The 18978-nt window shown below is 39.9% G+C and overlaps 2 protein-coding genes across 4 annotated transcripts in view; both read left to right on the forward strand.

The window, feature by feature from the left end:
- LOC139764853 (ammonium transporter Rh type B-like) overlaps window positions 1–2316 on the forward strand; it is a 38243-nt gene extending 35927 nt beyond the window's left edge. For all 3 annotated transcript variants that reach the window (XM_071691859.1, XM_071691860.1, XM_071691857.1), the window contains one exon: window positions 813–2316. In XM_071691859.1, coding sequence (XP_071547960.1) covers window positions 813–982 — 170 coding nt within the window. In that variant the 3' untranslated portion in view covers window positions 983–2316. The remainder of the gene's footprint in view (window positions 1–812) is intronic.
- Window positions 2317–6775: 4459 nt separating this feature from the next.
- On the forward strand, window positions 6776–17570 carry LOC139764854 (ammonium transporter Rh type B-like). Its single transcript, XM_071691861.1, has 10 exons — window positions 6776–6983; window positions 9499–9617; window positions 10636–10819; window positions 11130–11280; window positions 11994–12135; window positions 13050–13213; window positions 14138–14275; window positions 14926–15059; window positions 15942–16123; window positions 16515–17570. The coding sequence occupies exons 1-10, from the start codon at window positions 6904–6906 to the stop codon at window positions 16688–16690; spliced, it is 1470 nt and encodes a 489-aa protein (XP_071547962.1). The 5' UTR covers window positions 6776–6903; the 3' UTR covers window positions 16691–17570.
- The last annotated feature ends 1408 nt before the right edge of the window (window positions 17571–18978 follow it).

Genomic DNA, 18978 nt, shown 5'->3' on the forward strand with positions numbered 1-18978 from the left:
AACATGGTGTACCGGTCAGCATTCTTGACTGTGACACATTCACGGACCACTCAGGGTCGAATGCATAGGTTCAAATCCTGGTTGTGGCAGTCGGGCCACAGTCAGCCCACCTGTTCATCCACCCCTAGGGGTTGGTTGAAAAAAATGGGTATCTGGCTCAGGCTAGGGTATAGCATTTATAGAATGGCTTTGATTAGGGTCTTAGTTGACCATACCATCTCAAATAACGTAAAAAGTATGATTTTTTTTTTACAACTATTATATAACCACATAGGATTTCTGCAGTTTCAAAGGTGCACTGATAATAGTCTAATAAAAATGATGTACTACTCTGACTGCTGCTTACTGTTTAACTTATGCTGCACTGCTTTGAGGCATATTAGGTTCTCCGTGATTATTTCAAGGTATACCAATTGACTTTTGTGGTAATTTTTATTTGTTTTATGTCACAAGCAAATATGAGTATGAATGATTTTACATCAACGATATTTATTAGCCTGTAAGAGTGACACAGCAACAAAATTATTATATGATATAAGGGCACAAATTTTGTAGTGATTACTCTTGACATCTCTACATATACTGACCAGGATATGCAGTTGTTTGGGCCTGTAGAGTCTGCAAACAATGCTTAGGATGTTACTATATGTATGACTGGCCATATATTTTGCTTTGGGGTTGATGCAGCCAATTGAAAAATTAGTTCTCTTATGATGTCATTCATCTCTTAAATCATAGGACTCATATAAGGTCAACCACCATTTAAGGGTTAAATATTAACCTTGTATTTACAGCCCTTGTTAATATTTCAGGTTTGATTCTTCGGCTAAAACCATTCGCATCTCTGAAGACAGATGACCTGTATGAAGATTCGAAGTATTGGGTGTTGGAAGAATGTGAGGAGGAGGAATATGAGGGACATCACAAGAGTAGTGTCACCATACCCATGAATACTGCAGCTGACAATGGGGCATCTAAATAGAACCACACAAGTCATTTAGATGACAAAAATGATATATTTAACTATATAGTATGATTCCATGTGCTAAAGGGATGAAAGATGTGTGTATAGGATACTGCTGTCTCCTTTTGGTATTCGAACAGAAATTTGTCTTCATAGATACAATTTCTGTGATATAAAGGGTGAATGCATTCCTGTCGATTACCAATGAACAGCACCTTAGTTATCATGTGCTCTTTTCTTCTGGAAAATGTCCGGTAATATAAAGTCCATTCAAATATGTAATCCTGAAATACAAAAGTAATAATTTTCATTCATTTCATTTGGATAAAAGAATTATATTGTTGTACATAGTGATTATATTTCTAAAATGTCTCTCAGACTCCCTGCATAAGGAGAGACTTTAGTTGTTGGGAAGTAAATGCTTTCATAAGTAAAGAATACTCAAGCACTGAAAATAATTATGCATATATCAGTTTCTTTTAACCAAATGTACCTCTAAAGTAATTCATGATGTACTTTGTACTTCCTTGTAAAAGATGGTACTTACTCGATCATTTTTTGCAAGGAAAATTTTATAAAGATTTATAGACTTGATGTTCATCATGATCTTAGTCTTTACACTGGCGATATGCACATTAAGAGTGTATATGGTCTTAGAATTATCTGAACACCTGTAGAAGGTGTTTTAAGATTTTTCAGTTGGTGAATGTAGCTTGATGTTAATAGCCTGAATGACCCTGGCAGTTGATGGACCAAAAGCTTAAACAACCAACGAACCTAGTCTTTAAGTTAGACTGAATTTTTTTATCAGGTGCAGTGCCAGTATTTACGTCATAATGTGTAATGGTCGTTTCCTCTGATGTGTAATGATGACATGCAAGTTTAAAAGTGATGATATTTTAAGTAAGTACAAGTGTTTTTAGGACCTGTGTTTGTTTGTCTCTGTCTGTATAATTACGATTTATCATTTTAGCTGTATAACTGTGTCTGGCCTTAAAAGGTAAAAATCTTTGAAAGCCAGGGCCACATCTCCACGTAAAGTGAAATTAGGATAGACCCTACTTTCAGTCTAGGCTAGAAAGGTCCCAGCTTCTGTAGCTAATGCTGCATGTTATTCCTGTATATAATACAAATTCTATTTTAAATCATTATGCACTACCTACTGTTCTAATTAGTAGAAGCATTTTGTGAGAATGTGTAGCATTGTTGGAATACCTTTATAGAAATTAGTTTTTTCTTCATCCTGTGTGTATGGGATGTTATCTGTTTTTTATGTTATTTTTTAATTGTCTTGTATATTAGAATGTTTAAGGCAAAGACTGGCTGATAGAAATAAATTTATAGATAATCAACATTTAGAGTTCCTTACTTGTTGGTTATCATATCCTTTTTAATGTTAAACCTACAGCTTCTAGTTGAATGCCTTAAAACAGGTATTTTGAATTAAGAGTTTAGTAATTTCATTTTGGATTCATTATCTCTTGGTAATTTTTGATACCTGATTGCCTTTCCTGTTCTATCAAAGTAGCCTTAGGAGCAAACAATGGCCTTATTTGCTTGCATCCTATATCTTGCTGTCATATATAATGTGCTGAAACCAGACCTTACTCTCCAAAATCATGCTACATACACTGCTCCTTAATTTACCTATCTGTGCATTAGCATTAATTCCATTCTCATCTACATGAGATGGATCAGGTGCATACATATACAGCTGATAGGAATTAATTTGACTGAGTGCAGGAATGCCCACTTTCCTTTGGGCAAACTTTTTGCCCTTCATTTAGGTCAAATACACGTTTTATATTATGGTAACATATCAAGATGTCCATGGTTTGAATCAGGGCATGTGAAGCGTCTGGGGTAAACCATGGAAAGTTCTGTGGGGTCTGGATGTGGGAAGGGAGCTGTGGTTTCGGGCATTATTACATGACAGCTAGAGACTGAGTGTGAACGAATGGGGCCTTTGTTGTCTTTTCCTAGCGCTACCTCACACACATGAGGGGGGAGGGAGATGTTATTCCATGTGTGGCGAGGTGGTGATGGGAATGAATAAAGGCAGACTATGAATTATGTACATGTGTATATATGAATATGTCTGTGTGTGTATATATATGTGTACATTGAGATGTATAGGTATGTATATTTGCGTGTGTGGATGTGTATGTATATACATGTGTGTGGGGGTGGGTTGGGCCATTTCTTTTGTGTGTTTCCTTGTGCTACCTTGCAAACGCGGGAGACAGCGACAAAGCAAAAATAAAAAAAAAAAAAATCAAGATGTCTTGTAATAAGTTTTCATCTAGAATTTATACAGAAAACCTCTTTTCCCATAAGGAATAAGACTTCCTTTTATAGAGTTACTTCTGTCTTTGTTTTATCTTTGCACCATTCTTATATGTGTAATCACCATTCTTATTTGTGTAATGTGAATGAAGTGTATACCTTCACCTTTTTAGGAATAATTTTGGAAGAACCAAAGCTGCAGCCTCAAGATTGCAGGCTGAGAAAAGGACAGGGATACCCAGGTCCTAAAATTAGGCTTGTTGCCCAATTGCCAGCACAGAATTACTTCAAATGGTGTATATAATTCGATGGAAATCCTACTTTTTCCATGAAACAGTCAGCATTAGTGATATGAATTACAATTTTCGTGTAACACATCTGTATCAGTTTATCTTACGTACAAATCTAAAAGAAGCAGAGAGGGATATCATTTCTCACAAAAGTCAAAGGTAAAGGGAATTAAGCTCTCAAGTTTTTCTAAAGACTGAAGGGAAGAACTTAGCTCAATATTGGATTGTAATTAGAAATTAGTACAAATAAGTCCTAATGGAACTTAATGTATGTACAACTGAGGGAAAGTTCTGTGAGGCCTGGATGTAGAAAGGGAGCTGTGGTTTCGGGCATTATTACATGACAGCTAGAGATTGAGTGTGAACGAATGGGGCCTTTGTTGTCTTTTCCTAGCGTTACCTCGCACACATGATGGGGGAGGGGGATGTTATTCCATGTGTGGCGAGGTGGCGATGGGAATGAATAAAGGCAGTGTGAATTGTGTGCATGTGTATATATGTATGTGTCTGTGTGTGTATATATATGTGTACATTGAGATGTATGGGTATGTATATTTGCATGTGTGGACGTGTATGTATATACATGTGTATAGGGGTGGGTTGGGCCATTTCTTTCGTCTGTTTCCTTGCGCTACCTCGCAAACATGAGAGACAGTGACAAAGCAAAATAAATAAATAATAAATAACAACTGAGGGATCATAGGAATAGACGTCACATCATACTCAGCTAGAATGCCATGTTTCCTTCCAAAAAAGTGACTAAATGGTGATCTAAGTAAATTATAAACTGATAGATAACTGTAGTCTTCAGTAATTGCAGGGAAGCTGTACATTTGTTTGTACTTTTCATTGAATTGAATTTTAGGGGTTGAAGTAATTAATCACATTTTTAAACTGCAATTATCCAGGTATGAGCCCGTTATACAACTGTTAAACGAAGGCCTATGTGAAAAAGATGCCATATTCTCTCAGTAAATATTTATCAATGCAAGGATTCAGTAACATATAGTCTATATTACATAACTTATAATTTCTCAGACAAATAGCTCATAAAGCTGGTTGAAATGTATCTGTTCTGTTCTCAGTGGCTCAAAAACTTCAATAGCATAAAATTTGTTTGGCACAGTTCATGAAGTAATGGGTTCCTGTTATAGCAGCAGTGCCAGACTCCGCTCATGACACCTAAAAAACTTGGGTAGTTCCACATTGGTTCATTACTGTTCTTGATGTATTGATTTCTGTCTAAGCAACCTCAAAACATTAGTAGTATGAAACTGGATCACCAGTGCTGTTCTTGGTGTGTCAGATTCAACAACTTTATTCACTCTTGTGGGTCCTTCCAAACATCCTACAGAGCTGTACATGTTTGATTTTTCTGCCATTTATGAGCTACAAAGCTGTTAACAAATAATCTCTTGCCATGTTTGAAAATAATTGTTGTGAAAAGTCCATATATCAGGATTCACCTCATAAGCATCGAATAGGGTTGTATCAATAGGCGCATCTTCCACCTCTTCACTTGACCTATAAAGGCTCCGTGAAGCATCCGTCCTTCCGTCATTCATCCCGCTCTGTGTCCCAGATGATCCTGTGAGGATGCCACTAGGTTAGTATTCTGTATATATCATATTTTCTTTGTTCACCTTAAGTAGCCATTTGTGGGGCTGAAATTTGTATGTACATGTAAATCTTTCCATAAAGCTAGGCTTAAGTCAAGAAAGTATTAAAGTTTAAGATATCAAATGAGGTTACAATTTAGTTAATATTACAGCCAAAGTTTTAGACTTATGTTTTACAGTTGGCCTGGATTCATTTCTATCTCTCACAGGACATGCACCATTATGATACCTCCTCCTTAGTCCTCACATGAATCCCTGCCTTCAGGTTCAACACTGGTCCCTAGGCATATGTCTGTACACTAGGGGTAACCTATCACAAAAAATGTAATGCACCTAAAAACTACAGAATTGCAGAATAGTATAAAATTCTATAGTGCACAAATGGAAGTTGCCAGAGCACAAGTGGAAGCTGCCAGAGCGAGCACAAATGGGGTTGCAGAAAACGAAGATTGAATTAGCGAAAGTGCAGCTTGAGAAATACCAAGAGATGGAGTGCACTTAGAATATCGGCATTGTCCAGCTGAATGTTATTGCAAGATTTTTTGCTTCTGATTGATGTATGAAAACCTTAATCTCTTCTTAATTATATGAAACATAAAGCATTTTGGATTCAAATCTGGTATGTTCTTATTGTATTGGTTTAGTTTCGTAATTACCCCTTTCCATTAGTATGGAGTAGTGTATGGCATTTGAATTTGCAGTTTCTTGGCTTTGTGACCTTTAACTCAACAATGGTGCTTTTTGTTATTTTTTAGTTACATTACCATAGTTTCTTATAATTAAATCTGTATAGTTTCATCTACGTATGTACTTTTTACATATATAATTTAATTTGATTTAATGGTGCTGCAGTACAAGTTGTGAGGTGAGAATACTAGAAGTATCCTATATAACAATAAAACATTCTTGATTCATCACAGTATCATGATTTTATGATGATTATGTGTCCTGATTACCATCAGATATTCTCTGCCATAGTTTGGGCTGAATCGCACCCATACCTAAATAATTAGTTCTAATTTGTGTTGCTAATTATTTTCAGTAACGTTTTAGAAAGTTTTGTATATGAGTTTACTGCGTGTTTCCTTATCAGAAACATCGGCAATGAATTATTAAAACAAACTATCTTATAAGTAAGATGTGCTCTTTGCATCATTCAAGGAAGGCCTGAGATAGATTAGCTCTCTAACATATATGACGAGCCAATTGCTAGTAAAACTCTGGAGAAATATTCCCCAGACATGACAGAAGACGGTTCATCTGATGATCATAACATGAAGTTTGCGAGATGAGTTTTGTTGGACAACTGGTGACGAAGATGCCGGCAACGGCACATGATATGCGACCAAAATCTGATTTGCCCAAAGCGTTACAAGTAGTTACACGCATAGCCAATCAGAGAAGAGAATTGTTATGATGCACCAGTTTAGCGACCAGCTATTGGCTGCTTATTTTTCTTGGGTGTCTCTCCATATACCCTATTACGTATGAGTTCCATGGTTCAGTGATCGTTGATTATTCTCTTAACCTTGAGTCTTACTTATCGCGAAAAAAGGATCAAAATAAACACGAACCGGTCGCGGATGCCTCTATAGTGGTGGTGTGTAGGGTACACCTCGGTGGCAGTCTCACACCAATTGGTGGGATTAGAGTGTAAGGACAAGCTGATCCCGCCTGTAGTTCAGGACGTCTCATATCTGGGGACACAGCAGTGTCAGGCAGACGTCTTACCATCACCTCCGTCATGAAGCTGTCTCACATGCACGGCTACATAGCCGCCCTCCTGCAAGTTATCTTCTTCATCCTCTTCTGTATCTTCGCGAGGTGGGTGATCAGAGTTTGACAAGTTTCCATGTCATATTTCAAGCGGCATTAAGAGATTTCTCAGGGAGACTATACAACGACAATTGTCCATTAACTGATACAGTCTCGTCGATGTTGACTGCGCTTGTAGTTGAAGTGTTTCCAGGAGAGTCTGGTAGCATTTACATATATAATGATTTGTTGCAATAGTTCGCAGTGGTGCGCGCGATCTAGCATTTGCTGATACCACGAGGAAAGTGAAAGAAGGTAAGTTCCTAGGTGCACTTTCGATCATTACACTAAATTGCACTTGGGAACTTACCGTGTTTCATTTTCCTGGTGTTTATAAGCAAATAATAATGATAATAATGTGTGTGTGTGTGTTAGAAATCATACGTATAGCCAGTTTAACCCACTGCCTCCAGTACAAGAGTAATACATACACACGTCGGAGAATAGACTTTAAGTAATTTCAGTATGGATCGTGGACTGTTGTCTTGGGTACGTGAGATTCGTATAAGTTTGAGATCTTATTGTTTTCCCATATTTGGTTAACAGGAGAAATTTCAAGATGTGCCAGTAGTTCACATTTATGCACGTCTTTATTCATGACTGTGGCAGGGTAATTCACTTCAGGCAAGAAACTGATTCGTCAAAGATTGGCCAGTGAGCCGTTTTGGAGACCCAGACAAGACTTAGGTAGTTGGTGAGACCTGCAGTTGATGCCAGCCTAGGGTCATCATTCCCTCTGGATATATTGACGCTGGTCGGAGGAGCCACCAAGGGCCATACGTGATACCAGGATTGTCTTGTACATCAGAGTCGTTGACTGATGGTGGTAACGATGTTGACGGGCGTCAGTGATCCGCTCAGTAACCAAATTACCGAACCAGCTCATCAAACTCTTTCAGACATTTGACTAGGTTACGTACGATTTGGTAAGATCAGGTACACGCATTTACTGAAATGACCTTCTCATCTTTCCTCGTTCATCATCGTTTAGAGGCGTCTCATAAGCCTTGGCGAACGATAAGTGTTGTTGTCTGATCTAGTGTCTGATAAGGTATGTCTGTGGAGGGGATTTGGCCATGAGAGGCTGGTGTGGCGTGGGGGATTCATAAATTTTTTTTTTTCATACTATTCACCATTTCCTGCGTTAGCGAGGTTGCGTTAAGAACAGAGGACTAGGCCTTTGAGGGAATATCCTCACCTGGCCCCCTTCTCTGTTCCTTCTTTTGGAAAATTAGAAAAAAAAAGGAGGATTTCCAGCCACCCGCTCCCTTCCCTTTTAGTCGCCTACAACACGCAGGGAATACGTGGGAACTATTTTTTCTCCCCTATCCCCAGGGATAATATATATATATATATATATATATATATATATATATATATATATATATATATATATATATATATATATATATATATATATATGCCCAGTATCGTGATAGTAGACCATTCCTTTGGTACAAGGTTCCTTGTACGAGGATTTATATTCATGTCTAAATATCGAATGTCACTTTAACCTCCGGGTTGATGTCCCTCCAAGCATACATGAGTGAATCGTCAGACAGGCCTGTTTATCAGTCGCTCCCATCACTCAGGCATTGATACCCATGTTCCCTGCACTGAGCAGCATGTCTATCCCTCTGTTTGGGTAAGATCTTCACGTAATGTGAGGTGACATGCCACTCACACTGGATGTCAGTAAACACTTCCTTAAGTTCTTTGTTCCTTTCATCTATGAAATCGAGATCTCGTGTCTGCATTATGCCAGTCAGCCACCCGCACAGGGTTGAGGAAGGGGTTTTTGCACCTCATACCTACATTTAGCGAGGGGGACGAGTTAGGTAAGGCAGGGCAGGGTGTCTTTATGTAACCTTAGATGACCTTGAGTTTAGACGAAGGGCGGGGGCAAGGGGAAGTAGGCTGTCTGGAGGTATTTTGTGGCTCACTGTGCGCTATAGGAACCTGTTCCCTAGTATTCTGGCAGCTCTCTCACCTTTTTTTTCTTTTTTTCCAATTTTACATCCTGTCTTCGATACCCTTCAGTTTTCCGGCATCTGTCCTAGGACAGTTTCTCTGTGTTAAAACCCACTTGATCATTAAGGCCTCCCCATAGCAGGGTTACACTGTACACTGGTCTTTGGCGTTCGATCCGACTTATTAGAATTGGGTCAAATCGCACTTGCTTATGTTCAGTGGTCGTACCGTCGCGCTCAAGGATAATGCTGACATGCTTAAAGGTCGTACCGACGTGTTAAATAGGTCAATATGATCTCTTTCGAAAAGTTCACACAACCAGCTATTTCCTTCTGAATATGAGGGGTTAATGTGACTACGCTTTTGTGGCTATTTTCTACCTAACATTATATATGTCATTGGTCGAATAAAGATCGATGTTTTTTTGGATATAATGTGAGGTAACACTAGCCCCCCTTCCCCCTACCCCTCTTAATGAACTCACTCAGCCAATTTAGATATTTTGATGTGTTTATGGGATGAAGTTCAGGTCATTCACGACGTGTTCCCTCAGGTACCACCCAGATGCGGACGCCAGACAACACCCACTGCCGCAGAACGCCACCAAAACCGAGACTCAGATGGTCAAATACAAGAGTGACGACGTGTGGGCTCACACCAAATCATACCCAAGTGAGTGGTGGTTTGTGCACCTTTCTGTACTACCGTTTGTCTCGTTCCCATGGCTCTGTTTTCCAGCTGTTGAGGTAATCGACAAGTTAAGGGACAAAAACAGACCGAAATCTCTCATCTCGGAAGAAGAAGGATCAGTAGTGCGAGACATAAGGGAACAAAGGGATTATATTTACAGTTGCTTAGATGTTTGGTAGACCTGACTGTCTCTTAAAGGTTAAAGGATTGTAGGAAAGAGGACAAAAGCAGAGAGAGGGAGAGAGAATATTCTATACTACACTACACGAGAGAAAAAGAAGGTATCATAACAGCCAGTCTTCGTGTTCGTCTTGTGTCCAAACAAACAGGGGAAGCAGCATGTGGTATGATGCGTCCTCCCCCTACAATGACATACGTAATGCATTCTCTCCTGCGCGATACATCCAGCACATCCCTCACCTGTAGTAGACAGTCCAGCCTCCCTCTTGTGCTTCGTCATCATATTATACAACAGTTCATCTCAGATCCCCCGTGTTTATGATGCCCGACACATAATGCATCCGGAATCCCCCCCCACCTGTTGTCTTATATAATAGATCTTTACTTACGTAAGATATAGACAAAAATATCTCTACCTTAAATCAAAACACCTTGATTAACATACTCAGTGGCACGAAGTGTAACATTGATCAACGTATTGCAGCCGTGTTAAATTGGTTGAGGTAGGATTTTCTTACCTGTTTATTGTGTTGTGCAGCTCCCTAACTATGACTTGCATCCAGCAGCTTAACTATGACGTGTTACCAGTTCCCTGATTATGACTTGCTTCCAGCAGCGTATCTGTGACTTGTTTCCAGCAGCGTATCTGTGACTTGTTTCCAGCAGCGTATCTGTGACTTGTTTCCAGCAGCGTATCTGTGACTTGTTTCCAGCAGCGTATCTGTGACTTGTTTCCAGCAGCGTATCTGTGACTTGTTTCCAGCAGCGTATCTGTGACTTGCTTCCAGCAGCCTAACCCAACGTTGTATGTGGTCGGCAGTGTTCCAGGACGTGCAGGTGATGATCTTCGCTGGAATCGGGTTCCTGATGACCTACCTGAAGCGGTACGGGTTCAGTGCTGTTGGTCTTAACTTCATGGTGGCAGCCCTAAGCGTCCAGTGGGCCATCCTGGTCAACGGCTTCTTCCACCTCAAATATGGCACCATCTTCATCGACCTAACTTCGTTAGTTGCATACTAATTGTGGATAACTGACCATGAATGTCTTCTGTATATGTTTAATGCTTCCACACGTACCTTATGCTTTTGTAAGATTTGTAAAATGTGATATAGTTTATTAATTACCAAGTGGGGGTTTGGTTTAGCTTGAATGATTCCATGTTTACATAAGTAACCCCGGCACTGTATTGCCTCTCATGCTACTCCCAACACTAGTCTGGGAGTCAGACCTCCAGTCTTCTATGGAATAGTATTTCTAGTGAGTTTATGTCCCGTGATGCTCTGCTGTTTCAACTCCACCTTTTCCCACCACCAGACTGCTGGGTGCAGAATTCACAGCAGCAACGGTGCTGATCAGCTTTGGGGTGTTGTTAGGCAAGACGACACCCACTCAGCTGATCATCATGACCATAATTGAGGTCCCGCTGTTCGTGGTGAACGAGATCATCGGAAGGACGTACTTCGGGGTTAGTGTTCTCTCCCTCGCCCCAGAGTAAGGGGGGTCGGAGTTAGAGATGTCATTTGTTTTGATGTTTTAAGATTTTTTCTGTCTTTTTTTTCTTTAATATGTCAGCCGTGTAGCATGATAGATGCCTAGAATCAGTGTCTGTTTTTATCGTTCTTCAGTTGTCAAGAACCAGACTAGGTCATAACTGAAGGATTCCAGTTAGTTCTGAGGTGCATTAAACGTTATGCAGTTGTTTGAATAAGACCCATAACTTTACGGTTTTGCCTGGGTAATGCCTGTTGTTAAAAAGGTATAACTTGGAACTTCACCTTCCTCAACTTGAAGCAAATTCAGCCCTTGTTCATGAAGCTTTGAATAGATGTTCCTTGTTTGAGTACATCATTTTTACTTGGTATTTTCAATTTTATTTTTATTTGTAATTGCAGTATTCTTGACGCTGTAATTGTTTGAATATTCAGTACTTGTACATCTATTTAACATGAATATTTTTAGTTAATCTTACACATAATTTCCAGTTATATTTCGCTAAGAGTTTTGCAACTTAGTGCTACAATATTACTTCATAAAGTTTTACGTCATTTCCTGGTATCCCGCTTGATTACCTGAATGGTCATAATGTAGTGGATATTCCCACTGTCATCTTGAATGTATGAACACACACCAGATGTAGATCATGTACACCTCACCCTCTACCTACTTTCCCATCTGCAGGCGGTTGACATGGGAGACTCCATGTTTGTGCATACATTTGCTGCCTATTACGGGCTGGCCTTGAGTCTGATGTTGTACCGGCCTGATGCCTCGACTAAGAAGGAGGGATCCAGCTATGTGTCTGACATATTTGCTATGATAGGTGAGTGAAGCCCAGCTCAGGCGTCATGTATGTCCTTGTATTTAACCTTCCATACGTATTGCATCATAATGATCGTAACCCGATTGTTGATATCAACTTGGGATGTCGTGTGCAAGCAGGAAGGATGGTTGGCTTGTTTACTGTATATTCTTTTTTATTGGAGTGTTAGCCAAGAGTTGAGTTGTTAGCATCTTCCTGAGAACTAGTTGAACTATATAGTGTAGATAAACACAGGATGGTGGAAATGGTGAAAGCAATGAAAACTAAAACAGTTTTTCGAAAAGGAAAGAAGGACAGATTGTCAGACCAGTTTGTGTTGGTGGAGAACTAGAAGATATGAAGGAATTTACAACGACGGGAGTGGAAGTGAGTAGGGATGGTACTGGGAGAACTTAAGGTGAGAGTTCTGCAAGAGGAGAAAGGTTGGTAGGGCATTGAAATCTATGGTGAAGGCAGAAAAAGGAATTGGGTATAGAGTGTGGAAGAAGTTTGTATGAAGGATTACGTGACCCACCGCTGACGCGTTGCTGTGGAAGCTAAGTGTTTATAGGTCAGGCCAGGCAAACAGTAAGTGCAGCAAAGTTGGATGATTTTTGTGGTATAATTAGAATTAGGTGGATAGATACAATGACAGATGAAAACGTGAAATGGTTAAGTTGCTAGATGAGCACACTGATGGGTCTTTTGAAATGATAAGGGTTATGCAGAGTGCACGTCACACTCGCTCAGACTAACATGTTGGATCGGCTGCAAAAAGTTTTATTTGTTGGAATTTATGGATGTCAGTTTTTGTTATATTTATCAGAAAAACTGATGACTGTGCAGTTACTGAACTTTTAAGTCAAGGATCATCAAAGATTGCGTCTGTGAGAAAGTTTCAAAACACAAGTTACGTTTGCCCCATCTGCCCGCAGGTACACTGTTCTTGTGGGTGTACTGGCCTTCGTTTAATGGTGCGGCAGCTCCTGGAGATGACCAACACAGGGCAATCATCAACACCTATATTTCCCTTATTGCCTGTTGCTTCTCGTGCTTTGCCCTCTCCTCCCTCATACACAAGGACAAGAAGTTTGATATGGTAGGATGAGTGGCTTATCGTTCGTGTATTTTTTCAGTTTATCAATTTATTTTCCTTCGCTTCCCTAATTAGATATTGTAAAAAGGTTGATTCATCTTCTGTAGTCAGGTCACGTAAATGGACTTATGTTGAGTCTTCCATATTTCCATCTGATATTCACAATGTGTTTGGGTAATATCGCATCATGTTGGGTCAAGACCATAACAGAATATAGTTAAGCCCAACCACCTTACGTGGGTAAGTCAGCTGTGAGATGTGATGAATTTTACCCTCACTTGTTCAGGTTACTATTAAAAGTGTAAGTTAATAATTCCTTTTCTCCCATCTTCCCCTGGCCGAGTTCTATCCTTTGTTTAAGTTTTATGGTGATTCCTTTTTCTTGGCTAGGCTGCACCAGTTGGTTATTTTCTCTTGTTTTACTTTCCCTGTAGTCAGTTCTCATCCTCAGGGTGGTTAACTTTCAAATTCAACATGTACTTGACTAAATCAGTAGAGCAGATAGACTCCTCCCTTCTTTCCCTTGTCTGAATGGTAGATAGATAAACTGGAACTCTTCCCAAACTCGTATAGTTGATCAGGATGAGAGTAAAGTGGTCCTCTTTCTTGCCTTCCTTGATCAGAAGAGTAACCCTACCCTTAAGTAACCTAATACCTGTAAAGTAATGTAATACTTTCCTCTCCTAATAAGACTATATAAGTTTGACTGATTGGCAGAGTCAGCAACAATGGATATTGAGCCCCTCTCACCTCTCAAAGCTGGTCAACAAATGGAATGAACATATGCCTCATTCCTCATTCTGGGCGGCAGGATACTATACTGCCTCCTCCCTTGGTTAGAATGAGAGCAGAATAAGAGGAACTTCTCCTCTGGAGTCACAGTCATGTCATGAGTGGATTAAGCTGACCCACTTCTCCCCTGTCCAGGTCCACGTCCAGAACAGCACCCTGGCGGGAGGCGTGGCTGTAGGAACGGTAGCAGACCTCATGATTCACCCCTGGGGTGCTCTCCTCATAGGCATACTGGGTGGCACCATCTCCGTCCTCGGGTATACCTACGTCTCGGTGAGCAACCAATCACACAACACCTTCGTCCGTTTTTTATCTTTTCTTCTCTCTCTCTTTCTCTCCTCATATGGTAAGCCTGGAGGTAATTCAGAAAGACTACACAGGTAAAGTGAAGGGTCTAGAACACAAGGATAGGCGTGAAAGGTTTGGAGGAACTCATATTTGTACACCCTAGAGATAAGACAGGAAAGATGATGTATGATCAATTCTACAAAGGTATGACAGTCAAGGAGTTGTTGGTATGCAAGACACAGATGGAAAGTATCCTTCATATTACGGGCGTCTTTGGGACGTTGGTTAGCATGACTGACTATGACGAACAAAGGGGGCCATTCAGGGCCTCCTTACTGGTGACCTATATTGGCTGTGGCAGCCAGCCTGCAGAAGACCTAGCTCTTCATCATCCCTGTCGCACGATCTCCAAATCATCTGTGAACAGATTCAGTTCTGCTACTGTGATATTTGCATATGTCTTTTTGCAGTTCCCAGATGTACTATTTTTCTTTTTACCTGTAATGTTAAGCACCTGAAATATAAGTGAAGACGTTCAGTACCTGTTCTGTGATGATATATGATTTATGTTATTGTTATTATATTTGACCACTGCAGTGGTGGTTGCCCTGTTAACTACCTTCCAATCCACACAGCCTTTCTTAGCGTCCCGCTTCAGGATCCACGACAGCTGCGGAGTGCACAACCTACATGGAATGCCTGGGATCCTGGCTGGCATTATTGGCTGTGTTGCGGCCGCCTTGGCAACAGAGGCGACTTATGGGCCCAGGTTAGACATACATGGTTGACATATGTTATGGTTCACTGTTTACCTCAGACATACATGGTTGACATATGTTATGGTTCACTGTTTACCTCAGACATACATGGTTGACATATGTTATGGTTCACTGTTTACCTTAGACATACATGGTTGACATATGTTATGGTTTACTGTTTACCTCAGACATACATGGTTGACATATGTTATGGTTCACTGTTTACCTCAGACATACATGGTTGACATATGTTATGGTTCACTGTTTACCTTAGACATACATGGTTGACATATGTTATGGTTCACTGCTTACCTCAGACAGAAATGACAACAAGTATTGATACCAAACCTGGAATGCAACTTGGGAATGTTATGTCTCAAATGTAAGAGAAGATTGTGAAGACATTAAGAGCATGATTTATGGTAAGGTCCTCGAGTTAAACCAGACATATTTTAAGGTAATGATTTGTAGCATTTGAGGGTAACATGTCTCATCTCAAGGAAATGGTCATCCTTGTACTCTTGCCAGCCTGCAGGATTGGGTCTGGGAATCTTAGTCGTGCAGAAATAACCCTCACTACCAACCCCCAGAAATATGCATATATGAATTTGATCTGACCCATGTGGACGGATGAGGAGATAAAGATCACGCTATCTTATGTGCTGGGTGTAGGAGCTACAACACTTGACCATGGTAGCAACCAAATCATAAAGTTTTCTTAATGTGTTGCAACTGTATCTTGTTCGGTGTTACAGTATCATGAGATTTTTACAGGTAAAGGAGATAATAAGGGGATTTTACACCGATGATAACAGCTGACTTTGTGCCTAAGTCGTCAACACAACAGATTATACTGACCTCCTCCTCCTCCTCCTCCATGTCTTCCTGGTCAGCCTGTACGAGATCTTCCCAGCTCGTGCTCCACCTGAAGGTTCTCCAGATCTAGAGCGACTCCAGCAGCTGTTGCCAGACTTACAGGCGGGATCTGGACGCACGGCTGCCTCCCAGGCTGGTAGCCAGATCATCACTTTGGGCATCACCATAGTCATCTCCATTGCCGGGGGGCTTGTTACAGGTCAGGAGCGAGGGACAGTTGTTTAGAAGTCGTCATAGGTCAAGGGTCATTACAAGATTAAGTGATAGACGGGAGGTCAAGGGTCATTACAGGATTAAGGGAATTATAGGAATCGTCAAAGACGAGTTATTTAGCCGAAAAGAATTTCACAGATTACATTGTTAACTGAATGTCCATATATTCATTAAGGCTCCGCTGGAAAGCTAACAATTCATCTTATATTTTGCCATCCTTCCTACCTCATCTCAGAACACAAGCGTAACTTCCTCCAGCCCACATTTATGTATATTTTTACTTTCCTCGTATGTAGCACTTGCCATTCCATACCTCACAGTAGTATATACTTTCTTGAACCTTGTATTTTCACACTGGTTACTTGCATACCTTCCAGGTCTGATCCTTCGACTGAAACCATTCGCAGCCCTCAAGACAGATGAGTTGTATGAGGACTCGAAGTACTGGGTGTTGGAGGAGAATGAGGAGGAGGAGGAATATGAGGAAGTACGCCTGAAGAGTATTGTCAACATACCCATGGACACCTCAGCTGAAAATGGGACATCAAAGTGAAGCCTTCACACAAGTGATTGACTCGAGTAAAGAGTCATGTATTTCACTAACACACGACACGATTCCACAGTTATGTTGATGGGATATTGCTGTCTGGTCTTAGGAATCTAACACTTCTCGTAAAGATTAGATGTGACCCACAGATGCCATTGCTGTGATCTAAGACGAACGCATTCGACTTGACTGCTAGATAGCTGTCGATATAGCGTTAATATATAATATTCTGTGGGTTAGATGACCATTCAGTACCTCGGGGGTATAAAGTGTATTTGAATATGTAGTCCTGTTATACTAACGAATTTAATATTACTCTTATTTGGAGAGAAATAGAGTATAATATGTAAAGTTTATACATAGAATATCTCTCAGCTAGACGGCCAATATAACGAGTTTTTAAGAGTTGTTGGAGAGTAATATATTTTCATTATCAAAGAGTAAGTAGACCTGAAGGGAAAGTATTTTGCTTCCTTCAGATGTGTTACTAATCTTTCCTCGTTCAAATGTATCTATTTTGTAGTTTTATATAAAAAAAAAAGAGAATTTACTCCACTTTTTTTTTTTAGGAAGGCTTAATAAACAAATATTTTGGTCTATCATAAACTTAGTCATTAAGTTTGCTTAGAATGTTTATATCATGCAGTGCCAGTATTTACATTTTAATAGATAATGATCATGTTCTCCAATATGTGATAGGGATGATATTTATAAAAGCCATACGTACTTATGATGTGTCTTTGTGTATGTCTCAAAGTAACTATGTCTCTTCATTCTTGCTGTGTAACAGTTTATGTCTTTCAAGACCAGATTCCTCTGCTCTTTAGGACCACATCTGCATCAGGAGTTAACATGGTTCTGAATTTATATTTTCTAATAGAAGGAAGTTAGGTTTTTTTATTGCCTTAGTAATATTAACTGAGAAACTTCAAGTCCTAAGACTGGAAACCCGAAAATGCGGAAATAGATTTCTGGGGTGACTGAAGTGTTATTATCTAGGAACATAACAAAGTAATTTTAAGGTAACTGCAGGGAAGCCAAAGGTTTTGTTTAACTGGTGTCAACTTCCTAGATTAGCAAGTGTACAATGAACAATGTCAGCATACTGAAGTATGCTTGATTTATGTGACAAACTACACCTCTATGTATTCCACTGGCTTCTGCATAGGCTGTCGTCTTTATGACTGTTTTACAAGCCAGGAAACGTAGTACACTAGAAATTCAGTCTCTTTGAAACTTGTATAAAGCAGTTGATAATATTATCACTACTTTTTGAGTCGATGATTTAAACTTGGTGTTCATTACGTGACGAAATTGCCACTTTAGTAAGAACCCTAAGAGTAAAATCCGTGCTCAGATGTCGGTATAAGAGTTTTTGAAGTATAGGCCACCAACCTTTGATTTCTTTGCTCCTGTGGCTTTTGGCGCGTCTGCGTACCATATCTTCAGGCAAGTATTACGAAAAGTTCGTGTGTCAGTTCGTGTCACGTACATAACGTCGCAAGACATCTACATTAGGCTCAATTTTTCTCCTCAGTACATGAAGGTCTGTGTGTAATTGTGAAGGATTGTTACCCTGCGTTATCACTAGAGTGGCTATCAAAGAAAAATGTCATGGTTGAATTGTGTCTTGTCTTAATGAAGAGAAAGATTTAAAAAATGTGGGAAGGACTTGTAGGCATGGGGAAATCTTGAGTGAATGTAGAGTAAATAAGGGGAAATTGAGATAAATATGAATAGTAATTGTACCGTCATTAAGGAGCTTTCTTTCCCTTTGTCATCCATACAGGTACCGTTATTAGTATCAGTTGAGATGAAGGAGATTTTATAAGGTATTCAGGTAATTTTAATTGCTGGAAAAACCCTGAATGTATGTAACGAAGATTAGGGTTTAATGTGGAAGAAAACTGTTACTTTGGATTTAGAGAAAACGATATATAGCTGTTCAGGGCTAACTCGTGCAATGCAGAAGTAGCTTATGTTACGTAGAAATTTGATGTGTTCAAATACCGAAAGTTCTTTTCTGCCGAGCAATTGATTCCATTATACAGAGGATTGATTCGTTCTTTTGTTGAGTAATGGTCTCCCGTCCAAGATACTTTTAGCTGTTTTTTCATAGTTGACTGATATACGTGTGTGTGCACAATACTTGTATGTAATGAGCATGGGTAGCAGGGTAACAAATCCAGTTACCCCAGGGAATTTGGCATCCCTGCCCTGTGCCAGCCTGTGGGACTAGGGTCGGGGACCACAGTCGTGATGGGATATGGGATGAATAATTAATGTTAAGAAAA

Source organism: Panulirus ornatus, chromosome 51, assembly GCF_036320965.1.
Source record: "Panulirus ornatus isolate Po-2019 chromosome 51, ASM3632096v1, whole genome shotgun sequence".
In the NCBI taxonomy this organism is placed as follows: Eukaryota; Metazoa; Arthropoda; class Malacostraca; order Decapoda; family Palinuridae; genus Panulirus; species Panulirus ornatus.

What these genes read in the sequence shown, in the direction of transcription:
- LOC139764854 (XM_071691861.1), top strand. Translation starts at nt 6,904, where the DNA reads ATGAAGCTGTCTCACATGCACGGCTACATAGCCGCCCTCCTGCAAGTT. An exon ending in CTCTTCTGTATCTTCGCGAG is followed by an intron (nt 6,984 to 9,498) that starts GTGGGTGATCAG and finishes GTGTTCCCTCAG; the next exon opens with GTACCACCCAGATGCGGACG. An exon ending in TGACATATTTGCTATGATAG is followed by an intron (nt 12,136 to 13,049) that starts GTGAGTGAAGCC and finishes ATCTGCCCGCAG; the next exon opens with GTACACTGTTCTTGTGGGTG.